Source organism: Protobothrops mucrosquamatus, unplaced genomic scaffold (assembly GCF_001527695.2).
Source record: "Protobothrops mucrosquamatus isolate PMUCROS unplaced genomic scaffold, P.Mucros_1.0 scaffold470, whole genome shotgun sequence".
Classification (NCBI taxonomy): Eukaryota; Metazoa; Chordata; class Lepidosauria; order Squamata; family Viperidae; genus Protobothrops; species Protobothrops mucrosquamatus.
The window spans coordinates 259,759-281,092 of NW_015386791.1; the positions used below are offsets into that span (position 1 = coordinate 259,759).

Consider the following 21,334-nt stretch of genomic DNA (forward strand, 5'->3'; position numbering starts at 1 on the left):
AAACTTGCACTTCATGCATCAGCAAGATTCCTGTATTGTTAATAATATACAAATATTTTGTTTTCCCTTTACCTATAATATGAATTAAAATATATGCTAGACTGCTCTTTATAGCCATTGTGAATTACCAAACACTTGGCATTAATGTGGAGTGGAAAATTTATTGTAATAGGTGCAATGTATGAAGGACATTAAAACGTGTGTGAAAAGGAAAGACTGGTTCAATACTGAGCAGAGAATAAGGCAAGAATTTATGATGTTCCTTGGCTGTGTAAAGTATTGATGTATTAATCTATACTAAATACTTGCAGTTACCCGTGCTACTTCTTCTATTGAAAATCTGAGCTCAGTGCATGGGAAACCTAGTGCCGGTGGTAAAAACAGACGGGGGTTGTGGGAATTGCAAATATATATGTTATTGGTTGACACTTTGAATGATGTGCAGTGAATATTAGCTAGACTATATATTGGAGCAGGAAATATGGGTCTGAAAATTAATGTAGACCAACAAAGCTACAGTTGATACATAAAATGGAATAACAATTGGAAGTTGTTTAAGTCAGTGGTTCTCAACCTTTTTAATGCCGTGACCCCAACCAGTCGTAAGTCGAGGACTAAACCGGTCGTAAGTCGAGGACTAAACCGGTCGTAAGTCAAGGATTAAACCGGTTGTAAGTCGAGGACTGCCCAACTGGTCGTAAGTCGAGGACTTTCCCTGCCCGGGAGCACCGCACATGCGTGGTTCCGCCCCCTGCGCCGGCCGAGGCGTAGCTGGCAAGTGGCAGAGACGGAGCAGGCCGACCACCAGCTGGCCCAGCCCAAGGGAGGTAAGGCACCCACCGGAAAAGGGGAAAAAATAGCGGACAAAAAAAATGGCAGACAAAAAAAATGGCGGACAGCCTTGCTTGGTGACCCCCGTGAAATGGTCGATCGACCCCAAATGGGGTCCCGACCCACAGGTTGAGAACCACTGGTTTAAGTATATGAAGGAGAAAAAATAGAGCAAGTAGATTAATTTATATACTTTGGGAGAGTGTTTAGTAAAGATGGGGAAGGGAAACATGTTAAGACATGCAAATGTTGGTAAAAAGATAATGGATGGGAGTGGTTAATACATGGTATGTGGTCTGTTGTAAAAAGAAAAGTAACAATGGCTCTGAATAGGAGCATTCTTCTGTCCATTATTTTATATGGTATTGAGAGTTAGATATGTCAGAAGAGATATAAAAATAAGTTGAATGCAGCAGTAATGGCATATTTAAGAAGGTAAAACAATAAGAATGAATGAATGAATGAATGAATAGGTAATGAATGAATGTGGATTGATTAGAAAAGTGAGGGATTAATATAAAAGAAGTGCAATTAGGTGATTTGGTCATAAGGAGAGAATGAATGAGGATATTTCAAACGAAATATATGAAAGAGTGAGTAGTAAAAAGGAGAAGACCAAGATTGTTGTGTTGCATGGAGTTAATGAGACTTTCAAAAAGAGAGAGGTAAAACATTTACAGAACAAAAAGCAATGAACTGATATAGAGGAAACAAAGATGGTTTGCAAGGATAGAAAAGTGTGGATACAATAAACAAAGTTGTTTTGAATTAAATTTAGTGAGATTTCCATTTCTATCTTGAATTTAATTGATTTTGCTCACTGCTCGTCATTTTTCTGGGCCCTGCATCATGTGTCTGGTTTCAAAAGGAAATAGCATGTTAGGTGTACAATTAGGTATGGTGTTTACGTATATATGTCCGTTCATTCTAGTAGACTAATTTCCAAGCAACATGCATAGAACTGACTTGAACAAAAAGTCAAAATGTCTCCAAATTATTATCCTGAAAGCCTCCTAGTGGGAACTCACCAGATGTACTTTCACTTTTGGTAACTTCAACAACTCCGCTAGCATCCTGGTCTGGTGGTGGCAATCCTGCCAGGAGATATTTTTCAACTGGCATGGAGATGGGACGCAATTGTAAACTTCTGCTTGTTTGCCTGAAACCTCCTTCCTTCTCTTTCAAGTCCAACGTTTCAGATACACTTTCCTTGAGGTCAGTGGTCTCTTGAAAGCCAATTTTGCTTTTTTTTCTGCCCTTTGCTGGAGCGCTGGCTGTGCGTCGAAGGATTCGGTCCCCGAGTGATCTTTTTCGAATATAATGAGTGCTGTTTTCCACTGAATTATGTTTGGAGTTCTTATTAAAAAGCCCTCGGAGTCCTATTAGTTGCTTGTTCTGGAAAAAAAAGAGAAAATGGGAGAGGAGAAAAGATTTACAGGTTTTTTGGGGGGGTGAAATGGCCTGTTTTACATAGAGGGATTTCTAAATCGCTGTATTTGCACACATTATCTGAGCAGTGACTGATTGGAAAATCGCAAGCAAATCAAGGAAAGCTGTCAAATGAAGCAAGTCCACATTTAGCTGATCAAAACAGGTGAAGCTCACCAGGAGTTCATGCACATATTAGGGAAAAAAAAGGAGGCAGCCTGCCTTGAAGCAAAAGAGGTTTTACAAGACACTTCCTAATTGCACATGACAAGCTTGCAAGACATTTCCTTGGCTGAGAAGTTAGCCTGGCCCAAAAGCATAAATTTTATCACATGGGACCTTCAAAGCAGCAGCACAAACTTTCAAATGCTTGATGAGAAATAAAGCACTGTGGCAGTAAGGGATCATGCGACTCAAAAAGCCTCCAAAAAGGGAGGGGGGGAAAGGCACCCAGCCAGTGCAAAATTGCATGCTAAATGAAAGCTACCTTTGTGGCTCCTAGAAAATGCATGATAGTATAACTGGGATTGAGGATTAAAGGACTCCACTGAAAGGCAAAAAAAAAAGCAGAAATGTCGAACTCAATTTCTTTATTTGGATCACAAGAAAATATGCAGCTTATAGTAAATTATTATTGCAGATAAATGGCAGGGCTGCTTTTGACATTCCACTGCTTCCTTCAGGTGACGGGTGCAGTGTCCCAGGATCATGTGATCCCCTTTTGCAACCTTCGGACAAGAGAAGTCAATGGGGAAGCCACACTCACTTAACAACCAACTTAAAAACTGCAATGATTCACTTAACAACTATGGCAAGAAAAGTCGTAAAATGGGGCAAAACTCACTTAACAAATGTCTGACTTAGCAACATAAATTTTGGGCTCAATTGTGGTCATTAAGTCGAGGACCTGTACAGCCTTCCTGTTAAGATTTCTACTTCCTGGAGAAAATTTCCTTTTTGTTGTTGTTAGTTGCAAAGTCGTGTCCGACCCATCGCAACCCCATGGACAATGTTCCTCCAGGCCTTCCTGTCCTCTACCATCTTCTGGAGTCCATTTAAGCTCATGCCTACTGCTTCAGTGACTCCATCCAGCCACCTCATTCTCTGTCGTCCCCTTCTTCTATTGCCCTCAACCTTTCCTTTAAATCTTTCCTTTAAAGCAACATATGTCAAGTGTTCATAGCTCTCTTTCTCATACACATCTGTAAATTATGGCCTGAAAATAAAGATGACAACTCATGAAGGACCAAGTCAGAGATTCCTTTGCAAAGCAGCTACATCCTTAGCAATCCTCAGGATGGCTGTTAATAACTAATGGGTAGCACTTCAAAGGCCTGCAAAGTTGTCTGGCTAATCTCTGTACTCTGAGCATTCTAAAAAACAGAGAACGAGAAACTTCAGGGGAGAAGATTTCTTAACATTTCCTCAAGCTTGAAATACCCATCTATTTTTGTATTCTTTTAATAATGACCCAAGTCAAGAATCAGAGTTCTAGATTCGTGGAGCAATAATACAGGGAGGTGTACCAAGCAAAAGGAAGAGAAGCTCCTCAAAATAAGAAACCAAGAACTCTCTCTCCGATTTTTAAGCAGACAGGGGAGAAACAAGGAAAAGGGGGATAGTGATTACTAACATCAGCACTAAGATAATTCAGTGAACTAGGCTGTTCAACGAAGCAAGGAGTCCTGTGATGTAAAATGGATTAATGAGCGCATCCTAGAAAATGTACTGTGCAAAATCTGATTTTATCAAATTGGAGAGGGCCTCCTTTGCACATTGCAATGCTGGAAAGTATTTTTTGTTGGTTTATGAAACTGAAATTGGCTGAAATGTGATACCATTATTGCCACAACAGACTAGAGAATCTCTGGTTCTTCTTCTCTCTTGAATCATTAAAAATAAAGTTGCTTGGAACAATTAAAACTGCATATTTAGGCATCAAAATCATGAAGCTAACTGGAAAAAGTTTATTATTCCCAAATCATAGGTTGAATTCAGATACAATGGTAACCCTTACTGAACCACAGTTAGGATCAGCTGAATCCATTTAATAAATAATAAATCAAAAGATTCAATCTTCTTGTGGCTGCACCAAAGAAAATGTGACATACAATCCTGAAGCTCACTGTGATTTACAGCCTAAGTAAATCTGAGTCTGAATTTATCTAGGCTGTCATCTTTAGCAATAAATCAGAGTTCAGAATTATAGCTGAATATAGTCAGCAAAAGACAGTCATTAGTTTATACTGTCTTTCATAAATGCAACTGCTTGCAACTGCTTTGCAATGATAGCAACTCAAGTACCTTAAATATTGTTGCTGGGGACACAGAAAATACCAAAGTCATTTCAATTCCTTATTTGCAAACTAATGCTCTCAACTGGCCAGTGTTTTAGATTGGGGAGTTTTTTGTAGCTCACTTAGAAATACCAAAAATTGAACAGAGGACTATCTGCATGACATGAGATGAGCCTGTCTATTGTGCTATAGCCCATAAGCAACTAAAATATTCTTTCTTAACAGAAATTAAAAAAAGCAGTTTGCAAAAAATAAATTCTTTGCCATTTTAAAACTTAAACTAAGTTTTAAAATTTTCCAAATTCATAAACATAAGAGAACAGCAGCAGCTTTGCTTTAAAATTTATTCAAACTAAGCACAAAGCAATTATCTTGAAAAGAAACAAATTGCAGTGAAGTATTTTTACAGTTCAATTAGAAATGAGTGCTAAATCACCCCAATGAGGTTTCCCCTAATTTTGCATATTAATCCCAAAATGGGGGGATCAATATAACTTTTTAAATAAAGACATGGATGTGATAAGAAAAAAGTAGGTAGGTAGGTAGGAAAGAAATGTTCTTATAAATATTTGGGCACAGTAATTTTCCCAGCAGCAAAATAATAAATTATTTCATATCTAAGGTAAGCTAGCATCTATTAAGATGCAACTAATGTCACTTACTTCAATTATAAGCACAAATCACAATTCATAGCTTTGAAACGTAAGTCTGATGCCCTCCAGAAATATTGGGAGTGCCAGTATGTCTGGAGATACGGCACTGGTGAATTGTATCTTAAGTATAAGAAACTCAGTCAAGATTTGAACATACTTCAGACATTTTCACTTGGAAACCAGAAGGCTGAAGAATGCTAATGTCAATCTTAACTGTTCAGTGTGTAGAATGAATATTTATCTCTTACCTTTCCATAAATTTCATTGATGGTTATATGAACAAAAATTGACGCTTCAGTCAGTCCTTCTAAGTAAACATGACGATAACCTGGTGAAGGTGAACATCATCAACATTAAACATTATGTTTCATAATTAAAATGCTATCCTGCAATTGTCAACGCTGCTAACATCGGATGTTCTTGCTTTGACAACAGATGGAAATGTAGCCATCTTTTCTCTATCACTTTTAGAGTTCATTGATGCTAGAGGGGGGAATGTGGATGAGAGTCCAGCTAGTCATAACAATAATAACTCAGCCGTGGGAACCCAAGGTTATTAGGTCCAGAGTTGATAGAAATTTGGTGGGCAAGAGAGATGGGGAAAAAGCCCACACTTCAAGTTAATTGGGGAATGTGATTTATAACTGTTAATTGGAGGAGGGAATTGCGCTTTGCTACTTTGTGCCAGGGGAGGGGAATTCAGTTTTTGGCTTCAACTATGTAGTGCCGATACTTTGTTTCTCGAATAAAAGATTCTTTAAGGGAAACAATGTCTTGAAGTTCTTTTGAAGAGATTAATCTGTTGGAACCATGACAGTAATGTTATATGTGGAATAGTTCACATGAGATGCCAGACTAGATTACAAGGTTGGGTACATATTCTGCTGGAGAGAAGTTCCCTGAAAATGAGCTCCCGCACAAGTCTGAAAGATTGGAAGACTAAATCTCTGGTCCCAATGACCGATCCAGATTGGATCCTGCAACATTATCCTGGGCACATATATTTGCCTTCATTCATGAAGGTTGGGTAGTTTTGGGTTCAGGGGTGTTATGGGAGCTCAGTCGCTATCTTTGCATATGGAATAAAGCTAGTGCATCAAATGAAGTCATAATATGATTTGTTGGTTTCAGCATCATGTTATATGACCAGAGCATATTTTATATGTAGCATGGTGTAGGAATCCAGCTATGACAAACTAATAAAGGACAAAAAGGATGATGGAAACAAATGAACTAAGAAAAACGTCAGACTCAATCTGCATGTGAGGAGTGTGAAAGAGTATTTTTTTTAACAAACTACTATACAATTGGAAAAGTATGTTTTAACTAAAGTAAGTTAGCAATCAAGAGTTTCAGCCATTTTTTGATTCTGATTAGCTCAATCCGGGTTAATGAGACTAAACTCTCCAAATTCAAATACAGCATAGAACTACTTGTTCTATACTTGTTCATTTTCAACTTGTTGCAGAGAATGGAAGGATGGGTGTTTTAAAACCTGCAATTTGATGAAGATTATTTCTGTAAGCTAGTATGTGGTTCTGCTATCTTCTAAACGTTACTGTACAACCCCCAGGAACACCAGATAGCATCTCTAATAGTGCAAGGCAAGGGCATAAATGCAAAATATAGAAGTTAAGCTTAAATATTTATTTGATTTGTTAAGAGTTACACCCCACCTTTTGTATAGGAGCACAAGGCAGCATACATGGAGTTTTTTTTATTATTTTTCCTACATAACAAACCTGCAAGGTAGATTGACTGGAGCAGTGATGGCGAACCTTTTAGAGACCGAGTGCCCAAACTGTAACCCAAAACCCAGGTGCCGGGTGGGTATGGGCCGTTGGGTAGGTGTGGTCCATTGGGTGGGTGTGGCCCATTGGGTGGGCGTGGCTGCAGTGATAACAGCAGACTGGGTGGGACTAAAAAGTTCAATCAATCAATTCCAACTTTGCAAGATCTTTTTTTTCCCCCGGAGAAGTTGAAATTGACTGATTGATTGAACCTTCTTTTTTTGCACACGGTGGCGGAGGCCTAAAGTGAAATGGTTTTATAAAAGCCAGCTGAAGGCCTAGGACTGGGGCGACGGCGCGCGTGCCCACAGAGAGGGCTCTGAGTGCCGCCTCTGGCACCCGTGCCATAGGTTCGCCACCACTGGACTGGAGAATGATTGCCCAAAATCATCTAGTGAGCTTCCGTGTCTAGTTCAGTGCCTAATCAGTACACCACAATAGTCTGAACTAAACTGTATAACTAGAAATAGGAATTCTGGTTGGGAAGATTTCTGTGCTGATTTTACAAATCAGAAGAGAAAGAACAATTAAGATTATTTTTATTAATAAACACACTGTGCAACATTTATCCAATGCGTGGACTTGACTAATAAATATTATCAATAGATCTGCAATCCCAATCATAAGTGGTTGTAAAAGACTGCACTATATTAGTGAAAACTATCTTCACACCAATCAACACACAAGGTCTGTCCTTCTTAGGTTTAGTTTTCCATCTCAGCAAGGGTAATGATTTTTCTTTGTTTGCTCTACATAATTTTTTCCCTCTCAAGTCCTTAAGAGATATGAGGAACACAACTGGAGTTTCCCACACCATAGACTGTGAAAAGATATTCATTTCACCTGCTAGTGAAGCAGTTAAAGAAAATAGAGAAAAGTCAATGGACTCACCAGGCATCAAGCTGCTAAAAGTCACAGTTCTTTGCCCCACAAAATCTCGGCCAATGGGGTCATGATCCCAGACTAGAAATCGAACCATTGCTATTTCAGGCATGTGGATAGTGAAAGTCAGGGTTTCTTCCCAAACAGGGTTGAATCCTATGAAGAGCAAAATATATAGTACCAAATAGCACGGTACCATTAATAAGAAAGAATATGTATTATTTCTGATTTACAGATCAATTTACAAATCATCTGCACACCAAATTGAAGAGGAATATTATTTAATGAACAACTGGTTGTGTACAAATAGATAAAACCTTATGGCATACAATAAAAATATTCCTGCTTTGGGTTATTTTAATTTAAATCGCTTGTAAATGCATTTATATAGAAACAAGCTTAGTTTATTTTAAATTAATTTATATATAATTGTATGTCATAATTTCATATTAACATTAAAAAAATCCTAAGCATGGTCCTTGGCTATGTGTGTAACCTAAAACATTTGTGCTTTGTTTCCAGCACCAAAAAGGAATGGCAAGCCAAATGCTTTATCTCAGCATCTCCATTAACTCTACTTACTGAATTTTGACTGACTAACCAACTGTTCCATCCATTTGCCTAATAGCATCCAACCTCCCACATTATTGTCAGGTCTAAGCTACAACCTAATCCATCAAGATCAAACTTTCTAGAACCTGAGACTTTCAAGTGAGAATCTCTGGAGCTCCAATCCCAGAACAGATGGCAAAGAAGAGGAAGCTAGACTGGGAAATAAGGCCATTCCATACCCTAACTGAAATACCATTTTTATCCAGTGTCTTTTCTCTGAGAACTGTCTCCTGCTTGGATAACTAATATTTAAATACTCCCTCTTCCCTCCCAGAATTGGGTATGACAGGAATTGGGTTTGGCTAGTCTAGAGAAAAGAAGGACTAGGGGTGACATGATAGCAGTATTCCAGTATTTGAGAAGCTGCCACAAAGAAGAGGGGGTCAAATTATTTTCCAAAGCACCAGAAGGCAAATAAGAAACAATGAATGGAAACTAATCAAGGAGAGAAGCAACCTGGACTTAAGGAGAAATTTCCTAACAGTGAGGAGGACAATTAACCAATGGAACAACTTGCCTTCACAAGTTGTAGATGCTTCATCACTGAAGGTTTTTAAGAAAAGACTGGGCAACCACCTATTTGAAATAGTATAAGGTCTCCTGCTTGAGAAGGGGGTTGGACTAGAAGACCTCCAAGGTCCCTTCCAGCTCTGTTCTGATTGATTGAGATTTTTTTCCATATTTGTTCTAAACCTTCTACTTTAAAACAAGACTGGGCAACCTTTGGTAGCCCTTAGCCCTCATTTACAGAACTCAATGTGCCAAAAGTTCATAACAACAAAATTGAGAAACAAAATGGCTGAATTTTGTCAACACAGTTTTTGGTGAGAAACTTAAAAATAAGAGTAGGGATATAACAGCAAGGCTCTAGGGGATGAAATATCAATAGCCTTTTGACAAATAGTNCAAATAGTAATAATAATAATAATAATGATAAAGTTGGAAGGGACCTCGGAGGTCATCTAGTCCAACCTCCTGCTCAGGCAGGAAACCCTATACCATTTCAGACAGATGGCTGTCCAGTCTCTTCTTAAAAACTTCCAGTGTTGGAGCATTCACCGCTTCTGGAGGGAAGTTGTTCCACTGGTTAATTGTTCTAACTGTCAGGAAGTTTCTCCTTAGTTCTAGGTTGCTTCTCTCTTTGGTTAGCTTCCACCCATTGCTCCTTGACCTGCCTTCAGGCACTTTGGAAAATAGCTTGACTCCCTCTTCTTTGTGGCAGCCCCTGAGATATTGGAACACTGCTATCATGTCCCCCCTCGTCCTTCTCTTCGTTAAACTAGTATTTTTCTTAAGGTTTCCAGATTGTAGGTCATACTTTGGAATACTTAATACCTAATCAAAATGTTACAGAATATGACTTCATTTTGTAGCTCTTATAACAAAAGCTGACAAAAGTTATATTCGTAATTCTTAAGGACAAAATGTTGCTTTAATACTTGTCCTTCCCTATAGAATATGCATTTCTTTTGCAATTGACTGTGATTTAGTCAGTTGCATTGATCTTTTCTGTTTAGATTAGTTAGATTCCGTCTCAGTTCAAGGGCTCTCATTTTAAATATGAAGCAAGTTGTTTATTCACACATAAAAAATATTTCAGCTAAGCTTTTGAAGAAACTTCTTCATTATCATCATCGTGTAGTCTTTATCTTATCTTATTATAAGATTAGAATTTTAATTATAATTACATAAATTACTATCTGGTTGATAGTAATTCCTCCCGTATCTACATAAGGAACTTATTGTCATGGATGATATTGTTTCATTCTACTGTTGATATGAGGAATAAGTTGGACCAATTAATATTCATGGTCTTCTTTGGTAGCATGATTAGCAGAGACTTAAAGTTTAATCACTTCTTCAAAGGACTGTTTGGAATCTCAACCAAATACTACATTCTATTGTTCAGTATTAGTCAACAAATAGATACATACAACAGTATAATGCTGCTTTAATGAAGATGATAAACCAAAATATATCCAAAGCTTTAATTAAAAAATAAGAAGGATAAAGAAGCTTCCTGATCTAAACCAAACCACTTAATCAGAATGTTTGGCTATAATATGAAATTCTAATTACTATATAAGCATAAACGAGCTAGATTAATATTGTGGTTTTATGACACCAGGTTGGAAAACTGGGGGTTCTGATTCTATCTTAGGCATAAGCCAAGCTGGATGACTTTGGACCAGTAATTCTCTCTCAGCCTTAGAAAGAAGACAACGGCAAACCACTTGTAAAAAGTTTGCTAAGAAAACTGACAATGACTAGGGACCAGTTCAAGTAGTTACCATGACTTGAAGGTACCCCTCTTCCTAAGGGCAGAAAAAAATAGTAGTTTTTGCATTCAAATTACTATTCATTTATTTCATTTCTGCCAACAATATATTGGGCTTACTAACTTTAATACTACTTTATAAAATGCATGTATTTAAAGGCAACATATAACCTGGGAATCTCAGAGCTTCTCTGTAGGGATTCCCTCCATTACTGGGTGATTGGCATTATTGAAATCTCAAATAGCGCCGATGGAGGGACTTACATATAAAGATTTGTTATACCAGAGTGGTGGTGGTAACTGGTGCTTAAAATCAATAGAAGTTTTGAAGCAAAATAATCCAAATTTTTCTTGGCTTCTGTATAGACAAATTCAAGATAGATGGCGAATTGATAAAAAGGTTATTTTTGTTATGGAAGACGGGAATTTTTTGAAGCAAGTAAGAGATGGAGCTAAAGAACATATTAAAAGGATATATAATGTTTTGTTAGAATTGGACTCGGAAACTGAATTAGTTAAAGATTGTATGATTAAATGGGCTCAAAATATAGGAGAAACAATACCTATGGACACTTGGGAGTTAATCTGGGTGAGAAATGTGAAGTTTACACAAGCTCAAAATTTACGTGAGAATTTTTATAAAATGTTTTATAGATGGCACTTGGACCCTTCAACTATGTCTCGTATTTATGCGAATTATGAATCCAAGTGTTGGAGGTGTGGACATCCAGATGCAACCTTTTTTCATATGTGGTGGACTTGTAAGGTTATTAAGGCTTTTTGGATACAATTGTGGTGGATCTTACAGCAAATTTTTAAAAAAAGGATTACTTTTCTTCCACAGTTGTTTCTTTTAGGTATTGTGCAAGATTTAGATGTAAAAGAAACAAATTTGATGCTTTATTGTTTAACTGCTGCCCGTTTGTTGATAGCCCAAAACTGGAAGAGTCCAATTCTGCCCACAATGGAAGACTGGAGATTGAAAGTTTCGTATCTTGCTGAAATGGCAAAGATTTCAGCTTATCTGAAGAATCATTCAAATGAACAATTTTTATCAATATGGAGAAGATGGATTGTTTATATTCAAAGGAAGCATAGAGTGGTAGAATACAACTTAGGTTTTTAGAATTTTTTTTTTCTATTTTGTTTATTCTTTCTATCCCTTTTTGTAGATTAAGATACTTTGTGGAGTTAGGGATATTAGTATTTGTTTACTTATATATGAATATTATCCTGGGATTAGGTTTGGGAAGTCCGGGGGGGGGGGTTTACTTGTTATTGTGTTTATTATGCTTTTGATTGTTTTTTTATGATGGAAAATAATAAAACTTCTTTGGAAAAAAAAAAAAAGAAATCTCAAATAGTGGCCTACAGATTTATCTCACGACCACAGAGCCCACATGTTGTATCTGGTTACATAAATGTAGGAAAAGATGAGGCAGAGCCTGAGGTGGAATCAAAAGAGGAATCAGCCTGGAGTCATTATGTTCCTACAAGTCCAGCTCCCCTTGAATCCCTTAACTCTTACATAGAGCCAATTTAGTGCTGATAGGTAGTTGATTAGATTCTTGTGTATAGGCATGCAATAAATCATCTTAACTAGAACCAAAGGTGTGGTTCTGATTCTTTGCACCTGACAATAAGCACATCATTTAGGAAACTAATGAAATCATTTTGTATTGAATATTCTGCCCCAAAATACATCTCTATATTTTTAGCTTCATAATGCTTGGCAAAGCGATATTAAACTTGAGTTTTTAATCACATTCTTAGTCAAGACTGGAAAAAAGCAAAAATGTATTAGCAGCCACAAATTCAAATTGTAAATTATTTTCTATATCTTTAGCCACATGCTAATATACTCTTGCTGAAAATCTTACCATTATCATCTACAACTCTGGTCTGGTCTTTACAACAATCAGCTGGTAACCCAATAATTTCAACTTCAACAAATGGATCGATTATCTGCTTGAGACATTTTTAGAAACACAAAAGCTGCTTGAGACATGTTCATAAATATCTAAAGTAGACATCCCATCTTTCTTATATTGCATCTATACATTTTAAGGAGGGTGTAAACTATTGCATTAGATTATAGTGATATTATATCACAGCTTAGACATTCACAATAAATGTTGAATTTGAATTTAGATGATGAAATGAGAACCATCTGCCAGAATTTTGCTAACTAGATGTCTTGAGGCAAACATGGATTTTATTCACACAGAATATAAGTTCAGAAAGTTGAGAAAGCTGTAGTCATAGTTTTGAGTATGTGGTGTACTTTAGGTATGGGACACCTACACCCATTTAGATGTTGGCGGAGTAAACTCAGCTTTAGTCAACATGATTAAAATCAATGATGATGGGACTTGTAGTTACAGTCTCTTGCCCCTGCTTTACATTTCTTGTATGAGAACTTAAAAACCTGACATTAGATTTATTGAAGAAAAATATTACCGTGATAAGTTGCAAAGCAACTGCCAAGCTGAAATAGTCCATATTATATTTAGTACAAGGGATTTATTTTTAGATACAAATATACATATATTAGGTGATTATCATGACATACTAAATGGCTGGAAAAAAGTATTAATAAATATATAAACATGGAACAATTAAAGAACCACTGTCAATTGAACCAACAAATTAACTAAAGCTTTTTTTTATTCCAGCAGTGTTTCCAATAATTGTCTGTTGGATCATAACTTTTGCTTTTTTTAAAAAAAAAAAACACCTCTCCCACAAAAATTATTTGTGGTAATTTTTTTTATTATCTAGCAATGAACTTTTATAACCATTTTTAAAATGTTTACCTAAATGCTATATACTATAGGTCTCGCTTATATTTCTGAATAGAGGATTGTTTATTAATTAATTTTCATTTCTTCAGATTATTATTTAAATCAGCAAGAAGAATGACAATAAACAAAGTTACAAACCCAAGAACAGTTAAAAACCAAAATAATGTTCAATAATTCTGTAGAGGAATAATGTAGCTTGTACTTATACCAAGTAATTTCCCTTTGCATTCAGAAAATTATTCAACCATAAAAGTCACACATTAATCTTACACACTCCCAAACTGTAATGTTTTTGTGTTATGTGTGCACCTAGATTATTAATATAAAATGCAGTGTATTTTAGAATTTTTTAGCAAGAATACATTAACAATAAATTTATTCTAAATTAAGAAACAGCTTTAAATGACAAATTCAGATGTGTGTCATTATTATTATTATTATTATTAATAACAACAACAACAACATCCTGTGCTAAGCACATTGGGTTATGTCAACTCTACAACAAACCTGGCTGCAGCCATTTTTTTCGTTCTAGGTTGCCACAAGAAGGGGGAGGGGAAAGATGGTATTCCTGGTAGTGTAAACATGAGCAACTCTTGTGGGAACTAAGGTCATTCCCATGCCGGAGGAGAGGAGGATGATCGTTAAGTCAGAAAGCCCACCAAAGTGTTCTATTGGGTAATATGAATAGAGGGGTGGAAATTGTTATACTGTATTATTTTGGTTCTTGGAGGGAAAATTTAGATCTGGTTTCACTTTTGAACGTGTCGATATTATGTCTCCAATAAGCATGTTCTTTGAGGAACTTTCCTGCCTCGGAGTTCTGATTTATTTTGTCATATTGGTCGGAACCCTGACAGTTACTAGCATACTCCATATCTACAGTCTCCTCATCCTTCTATTTAAGGTTGATGTTTTTCAGGTCTTCCTAAAATGTTTAGTGCCAAGTTTTCTTTGGCCTTCCTCTTTTTCTCCAATCCTCTGGTGGTATCCAATTGATTGCAGTCTTTGCTGGATGTTGCTCACTCATGTGGAGCCCATGTCCAGCAAAGCACATCATTCTATTAAAATACATAAATTGACATGCTTATTTTACATATGCAATGAGCTTTATGAACTGATTATTGACTTAATAAAGAATCTGTCTGTCTGTCTGTCTCTCTGTCTGTCTGTCTATCTATCTATCTATTTATCTAATGCAGATTAGAAACATACACAGGTCATTAATGAATCTCTTCTATTGTAAGCAAACAAACTCTTAATTCTATCACCAATATATTTTACCTCTCCTCTGTCTCCTAACATGGAATCTGGAGGTTTTGGTAGTTGTTGGCCACTGATGATTTTGAGTATAAGCTGCTTTTTAGGGAGAGCAGGAAGAGGATCTCCAGAATAGGGATTAAAAGTGCCTATGGATAGAAAAAATGTGGAAATGTATAATCTTAAAATAAGAAATACAACTTGTTGTGTGTACATTTGAGAAAAAAAAGATTAAAAGAAAGAATAAAGCTAAGTTAGTATTAGAATGTAATATATAAACATTTATTCCTAGACAAAAATAATAAATACATTTGGAGTATTTAGATATTTTTCTTGTCAATCAAAATACAGCAAGTACAAAATGGCAGCAAATAAGCAAATACAATTCATTAGACGTGAAATAAAAACGCAGATTCATATCAACAACTGTATTAAATGTTTCATTTATTTGTAAAAGCATAGCTAACTACATTTTTCATTTAACTCTCTCGTCATTGAAATATGAATATTTCATTATATCGTGCCTCTGATTAAAGTTTCCAAACTAATCTGTTTGGTGTTACCAGCTTTCTCCAAACAAATGCCATATTTTAATATTAACCACTATGTTTTTAATTAAAGGGTAGGTAGGAAACACTAATGTATTCAGTGCACTGCCTTGTATTACCTTTGCACATCTGTTGAGGTTTCAGGATGTATCCACAGTTGCCATTCAACCTGAACTTGGCTTGGTTTAACTGCATCACCCGCCCCTCAGATTGGTAATTTAATGCCACTATGGAATAAGCAGATATTATTTATGAGGTTTACTGGCCACAATCATATGTTATAAGGCTTTATACTTATAGGATTAGATCCAAACTCAATTAGTTTCATTTAGTTCCTTAAAACATGGTTAATTTGTTAGAATTAAACTATTTGAAAAAATTCAATATGCATTTTAGATCAAATCCAAGCAGTCAAATTACATATTATCTCCAATAATAGTTCCAGTGATGAGAAAAATAATGAAGAGATGAGAAAGATTAGCTTTCTCTCAGCTAACGCTTGTTACTTCCACTATGGGAGCAATAGAAATACTTGAATGGATGGTCCTTTGGTTCTAGTCAGTGTGATTTTTTCAGTGACACGCTTTTAATAAAGGAGAAGATTTGTAGCTCAAGATTGAAATGAGGGGTCCTTGGTGCTCTCTGAACTTGGTTGTTTCATTACTCAAACTAGGTAACATTATCAGTGTAAGTGAAATACTTTTAGCCTGGATCCAATTCCTACCTATGCACTTTCTATTCTTTTTAAAGACCCTTGAATCTAAACAAACAATGGATAAAGGACACAGTAGAAGCCCAAAGAATATTAGTAATAACTGTATGGACAAGGAAGAGAAGTGGCCTGAATACTTCATACAGATATTAAGTAGATGAATTAGTTATTAACAAATCAAGATACTGGGGCCAAGGGTACACAGCTTAAAGAAACATATATTTTCTGTTGCCCATTCTCCAGGAGTACATGGTTATGCATATTGGGAAGAAGTTTGCCTTTCACATAGTAAAAAGTTCATCCTTGGGTAAAAATGAAAGCGGAGCCACCTAATCCTTAACATATGTGCATATGTTTAGTAATGTTAAATTGTCAGAGATCATCCAAGCAGTTGAAGATAATAAACATATGGTAGTCAGTGGCCTCCAGCCTTCTTCATCTTGGCACTTTCTAGAACTTCCAGATAGGACTGAATTCCTTTCACCAAACTGATTTGACTATTCTTGGAATTGTAGCCCAAATGTAATGGAGGATATCAGGCTAGACAAGTCTGACTTGACTCAAGAACAATGAAGTGCATTCTGAAGTGCATTGGTTCTAATGAGACAGCTGATCAGTAAGAGATTTGATGCTCTGTTAATCCACAACTACTAACTCTTTTTATGGAGCAAAAGGAAGCAATTTTCTAAATGCATCTTTGTAAGTCTATACTTTTTGTATTATGTGAGCTACCCACATATGGAATGAATGTACTGTAGATAGATAATTAACAGGTGCATGTCCATGGGGTAAAGAAAAGACTGGGCACCTATATAACTGACAACACCATGCATCACTCACCAAGCTGGCACCCAACATTCCAATATGGTACAGGGTTAAAGTTGCTAGAGTCAATCCGATAGGCAGATGGATAGATTCTGGTGAGCTGCTGCTGGTTATAAAGGATGAACTGCTCTGCTTTCTGCTGGATCACCTGATGAGCTCTTGTCTCACTGAAGGACAATACATTCCCCACTGATCCTGCATGTTAAAATAATTAACAGGGAAAGGCAGAGACAGGACAGCTTTAGTTTGCATTTAGCAGGGTTTTAAAAGAAAAGTCATTGTTACACTGAAATACAAACCTGCTAAATAAGTCTCTCTTTTTTTTCTGGTTCAGAATAGAAAAATGTAAAATGATCTTTAAAATTTAACACTACACTAAATTGTCACCAAGGAAATGAAAATAGGTTTTCAAACACTGAAAAAAATAATACTTAAAGTCTAATTAGCAACTTGATATGTATACGTATCATTAAAAAGGGCCAATGTAATTTTAGATTGTATCAATAATGTTGAGATCATGGAAAGTAATAATTTCTCTATGCTGAACTAGGCAGACCACATCTGGACTACTGTGTCCAGTTCTGGTCACCACAATACATAAAGAACCTTGAGGAACTGGAAAGAGTTCAGATAACAGCATCAAAAATGGCAAGAGGCTTGGAGGTAAAATTCTATGAAGAACTTGGTAGGTTTAGCTTAAATAAGAGAAGAATTAGGGGCAACGTAATAGCAGTCTTCCAGCACATGAAGGGATAAACACAGGAAAGAGGGTGAAAGAAAATTTTACGGTGAGAGTCCAAAGCTAATTGATTAAGAATTTCCTGGTTGTGAGAGCTATTAAGTGATGGAAGAGTTTGCCTCTTTGAGTCATGGGTATCTCTGGGGGTTTTGAAGAAAAAATAAGACAGCCATTTGTCCAGAATGGTACGAAGGTTACTGCATTGGGTAGGGGGGGGGTAGATAGAAGACCTCCAAGAACCCCTTCCAACCTTATGATTCTATACAAATCCCTCTTCTAGCAACATATTGTGTAATGTTAAATACTAGTTGTGCCATTTTACCCCTGGTAGTAAAGATTCTCAAGTTGAGGAAAGGCTTCCTACAAATATAAGACTGGGCTGTGCATCCACAAGGCTATGCATTGTGTGCAGATCTTCTTTTGTACAGTATTTTATATTTTATACTTCTTGTTATCTGTTGCTTAGGACCATATGTTCAAGTCACAATGGCTTTGAATTTATTTATTTATTTATTTATTTATTTATTAAATTTATAATCTGCCTATCTTACTATCCAAAGCAACTATGGAAGGAAGAGTCCTTTATGATGTCATCTCCTTGTGATTATGATGGCAACATGATGCCATAAAGCTAATAAGATTGAGTACTCAGTGCCACCATTTAGGGCAAATGAATGTAGTGCACTGTTTGCCTTCTCTAAACAACAGAGGAAAGTGAATGTTTCTATCTGTTTGTCAAGGCAACAAGCAATACTTCCTATTTCAGTATTCCATGCTGATCTGCCAGGACTGTTGTAAGGCTGTTCCCAATAGCAACAAAGCTACAAAATAAATTAGGTTTCACATACATAAATATTTATGCAGACATATTCAAACCATGACATAATTACTACTTTTTCCCTTAATTTTTTGAATACTAATCAGTTTATCAAAATGAAGAATTTCAGTGAATTTCAGATGAGCAGTTATTCTTCTCACAGCATTAATTTAAAAGGGCTTCCTGGCTTTCAATATAAGGCTGTGAAGAATATTCAAAAGGCAGATAATCAAACTGCTCAAGAACAATTCAGTAAGACAGGTGGTTTTAATCCCAAAGGTATGGGAAGTGTGTACTTTAAAAAGCTTCATAATTTAAATCAAGGTAACTAATTTTTCACACCATAGACACCTGTGGCTCTCCTGAATGGTTTAACTAATAATGTAGATTGGCTGAAATTAAGTCAGAGGGGAAATTAAAGTAATGAAACCTTATGTCTATACATTTGAGATTGTACTAAATATTACAAGCAGAATTTCAGCTTTTGCAATCATAAGTAATTGACACTTGGGCCAACAGAGATAGGTAGGCATGGTTTACTTTAAAAGTTCTCACAGAAATTGGAATGTAATCAGAATCCAATCTATCTTTGAGGGGAATGAAAACCCTGAATGCTGACTTTTTTTCTTTTTCTGTTTTTTTAGTGATGCCCAAATTTGACAGTTTTGTCATGCTTGGGCAGAAATTGCAGAAGACACACTTGCCTCATGACAAAATAAGAAGTGTCATTACAAGATTCCTCCCCCCCCCCTCCAACTCTCTTCCACAAAATAGGCTGCTAGCACTTTTTCATTTGCTCTAATAGTGCTTATCGAGTTCAATATGATTTCACCTCAGTTGTCATCTGATATCCCAGCAGGCCTAAATCCGGATGGCAAATTCTTTGCAGAAGATTGCTAAAGTATAATTCCTTATGTATATTATTCATTTTATATGGGGATAGATATTCTGATTTTAAAAAGCTACCCAAAACAGTCTCTTGGATGGGCTGCTGAGTGGAAAGATAGATATCAGTATTTATACATGCTGAGACCTATGCAGTGACATTGCTTATCAAATATTTATTCCAGAGAAAAGCTGAGCAGCAGAGCTGGGTAGAAGCCTGGAGGGATTGCAAGTGAGATAAAACTCTACAGTAAAGTCACAGAAAAGCAAGTAGGAGGATACCAGAGACATGCTGGAAGGAAAACAAAGAATTGTAAAACAAACACTGTAAACAGTTCTCAGAGATGAATTATTATTATTATTATTATTATTATTATTATTATTATTATTATTATTATTATTATTATTATTATTATTATTATTATTATTATAATTTAATTTATATACCGCCCTTCTCCCGCAGGACTCAGGGCGGTGCACAGCGTATTAAAAACAGTACAAATACAAAACATAAAAAAATACAAACCCCTGTAAAACCAGATTAAAAAACCGAATATTAGAAGCTGTGTTTCTATTTAAAATTATTTTTAAAATCACCCTAAATANCTCAAGAACAATTCAGTAAGACAGGTGGTTTTAATCCCAAAGGTATGGGAAGTGTGTACTTTAAAAAGCTTCATAATTTAAATCAAGGTAACTAATTTTTCACACCATAGACACCTGTGGCTCTCCTGAATGGTTTAACTAATAATGTAGATTGGCTGAAATTAAGTCAGAGGGGAAATTAAAGTAATGAAACCTTATGCCTATACATTTGAGATTGTACTAAATGTTACAAGCAGAATTTCAGCTTTTGCAATCATAAGTAATTGACACTTGGGCCAACAGAGATAGATAGGCACGGTTTACTTTAAAAATTCTCACAAAAATTGGAATGTAATCAGAATTCAATCTATCTTTGAGGGGAATGAAAACCCTGAATGCTGACTTTTTTTTCTTTTTCTTTTTTTTAGTGATGCCAAAATTTGACAGTTTTGTCATGCTTGGGCAGAAATTGCAGAAGACACACTTGCCTCATGACAAAATAAGAAGTGTCATTACAAGATTCCTCCCCCCCCCTCCAACTCTCTTCCACAAAATAGGCTGCTAGCACTTTTTCATTTGCTCTAATAGTGCTTATCGAGTTCAATATGATTTCACCTCAGTTGTCATCTGATATCCCAGCAGGCCTAAATCCAGATGGCAAATTCTTTGCAGAAGATTGCTAAAGTAGAATTCCTTATGTATATTATTCATTTTATATGGGGATAGATATTCTGATTTTAAAAAGCTACCCAAAACAGTCTCTTGGATGGGCTGCTGAGTGGAAAGATAGATATCAGTATTTATACACGCTGAGACCTATGCAGTGACATTGCTTATCAAATATTTATTCCAGAGAAAAGCTGAGCAGCAGAGCTGGGTAGAAGCCTGGAGGGATTGCAAGTGAGATAAAACTTTACAGTAAAGTCACAGAAAAGCAAGTAGGAGGATACCAGAGACATGCTGGAAGGAAAACAAAGAATTGTAAAACAAACACTGTAAACAGTTCTCAGAGATGAATTACCAATAGACAAGAATCAATAAGTATAAACTGAGTCATAGGTAGTTTTGTCACAAACAATAGATGCCAGCATATAAATCCACCCACTTAATCCTCTTTTTTTAAAGCCATCTTGCCTTAAAATTTTATGCACTTCAGTGGCATCTTTTGTTTTCTGCCTCTGCCATGCCAACCCTGGGATTACAATTTTTTCTATTACTGTTATACCAGAAGGATATAGAACCTGTAGCAAACTAGAATGTTTTCTAAAATTGTCTACTATTTATCAAATGTATAGGCCTGCTTTTTAAATCAAACTTAATGCATGAGAAATGATAGTCACTGATGAACAAAAAAATATGTCAGGGGAGTACAAGATCAGATCTAATAT

General features: G+C 36.1%; 1 protein-coding gene across 1 annotated transcript in view; it reads right to left on the reverse strand.

Annotated features, from left to right (window-relative positions):
• PLCH1 (phospholipase C eta 1) overlaps window positions 1-21,334 on the reverse strand; it is a 101,204-nt gene that overhangs the window by 3,336 nt on the left and 76,534 nt on the right. Inside the window, exons 15-22 of the mRNA XM_015816625.2 lie at window positions 16,936-17,115; window positions 15,503-15,610; window positions 14,860-14,984; window positions 12,652-12,736; window positions 7,891-8,037; window positions 5,458-5,537; window positions 2,747-2,806; window positions 1,860-2,226 (exon numbers count right to left, since the gene is read on the reverse strand). Of these exons, the coding sequence (XP_015672111.2) occupies window positions 1,860-2,226; window positions 2,747-2,806; window positions 5,458-5,537; window positions 7,891-8,037; window positions 12,652-12,736; window positions 14,860-14,984; window positions 15,503-15,610; window positions 16,936-17,115 (1,152 nt within the window). The remainder of the gene's footprint in view (window positions 1-1,859; window positions 2,227-2,746; window positions 2,807-5,457; window positions 5,538-7,890; window positions 8,038-12,651; window positions 12,737-14,859; window positions 14,985-15,502; window positions 15,611-16,935; window positions 17,116-21,334) is intronic.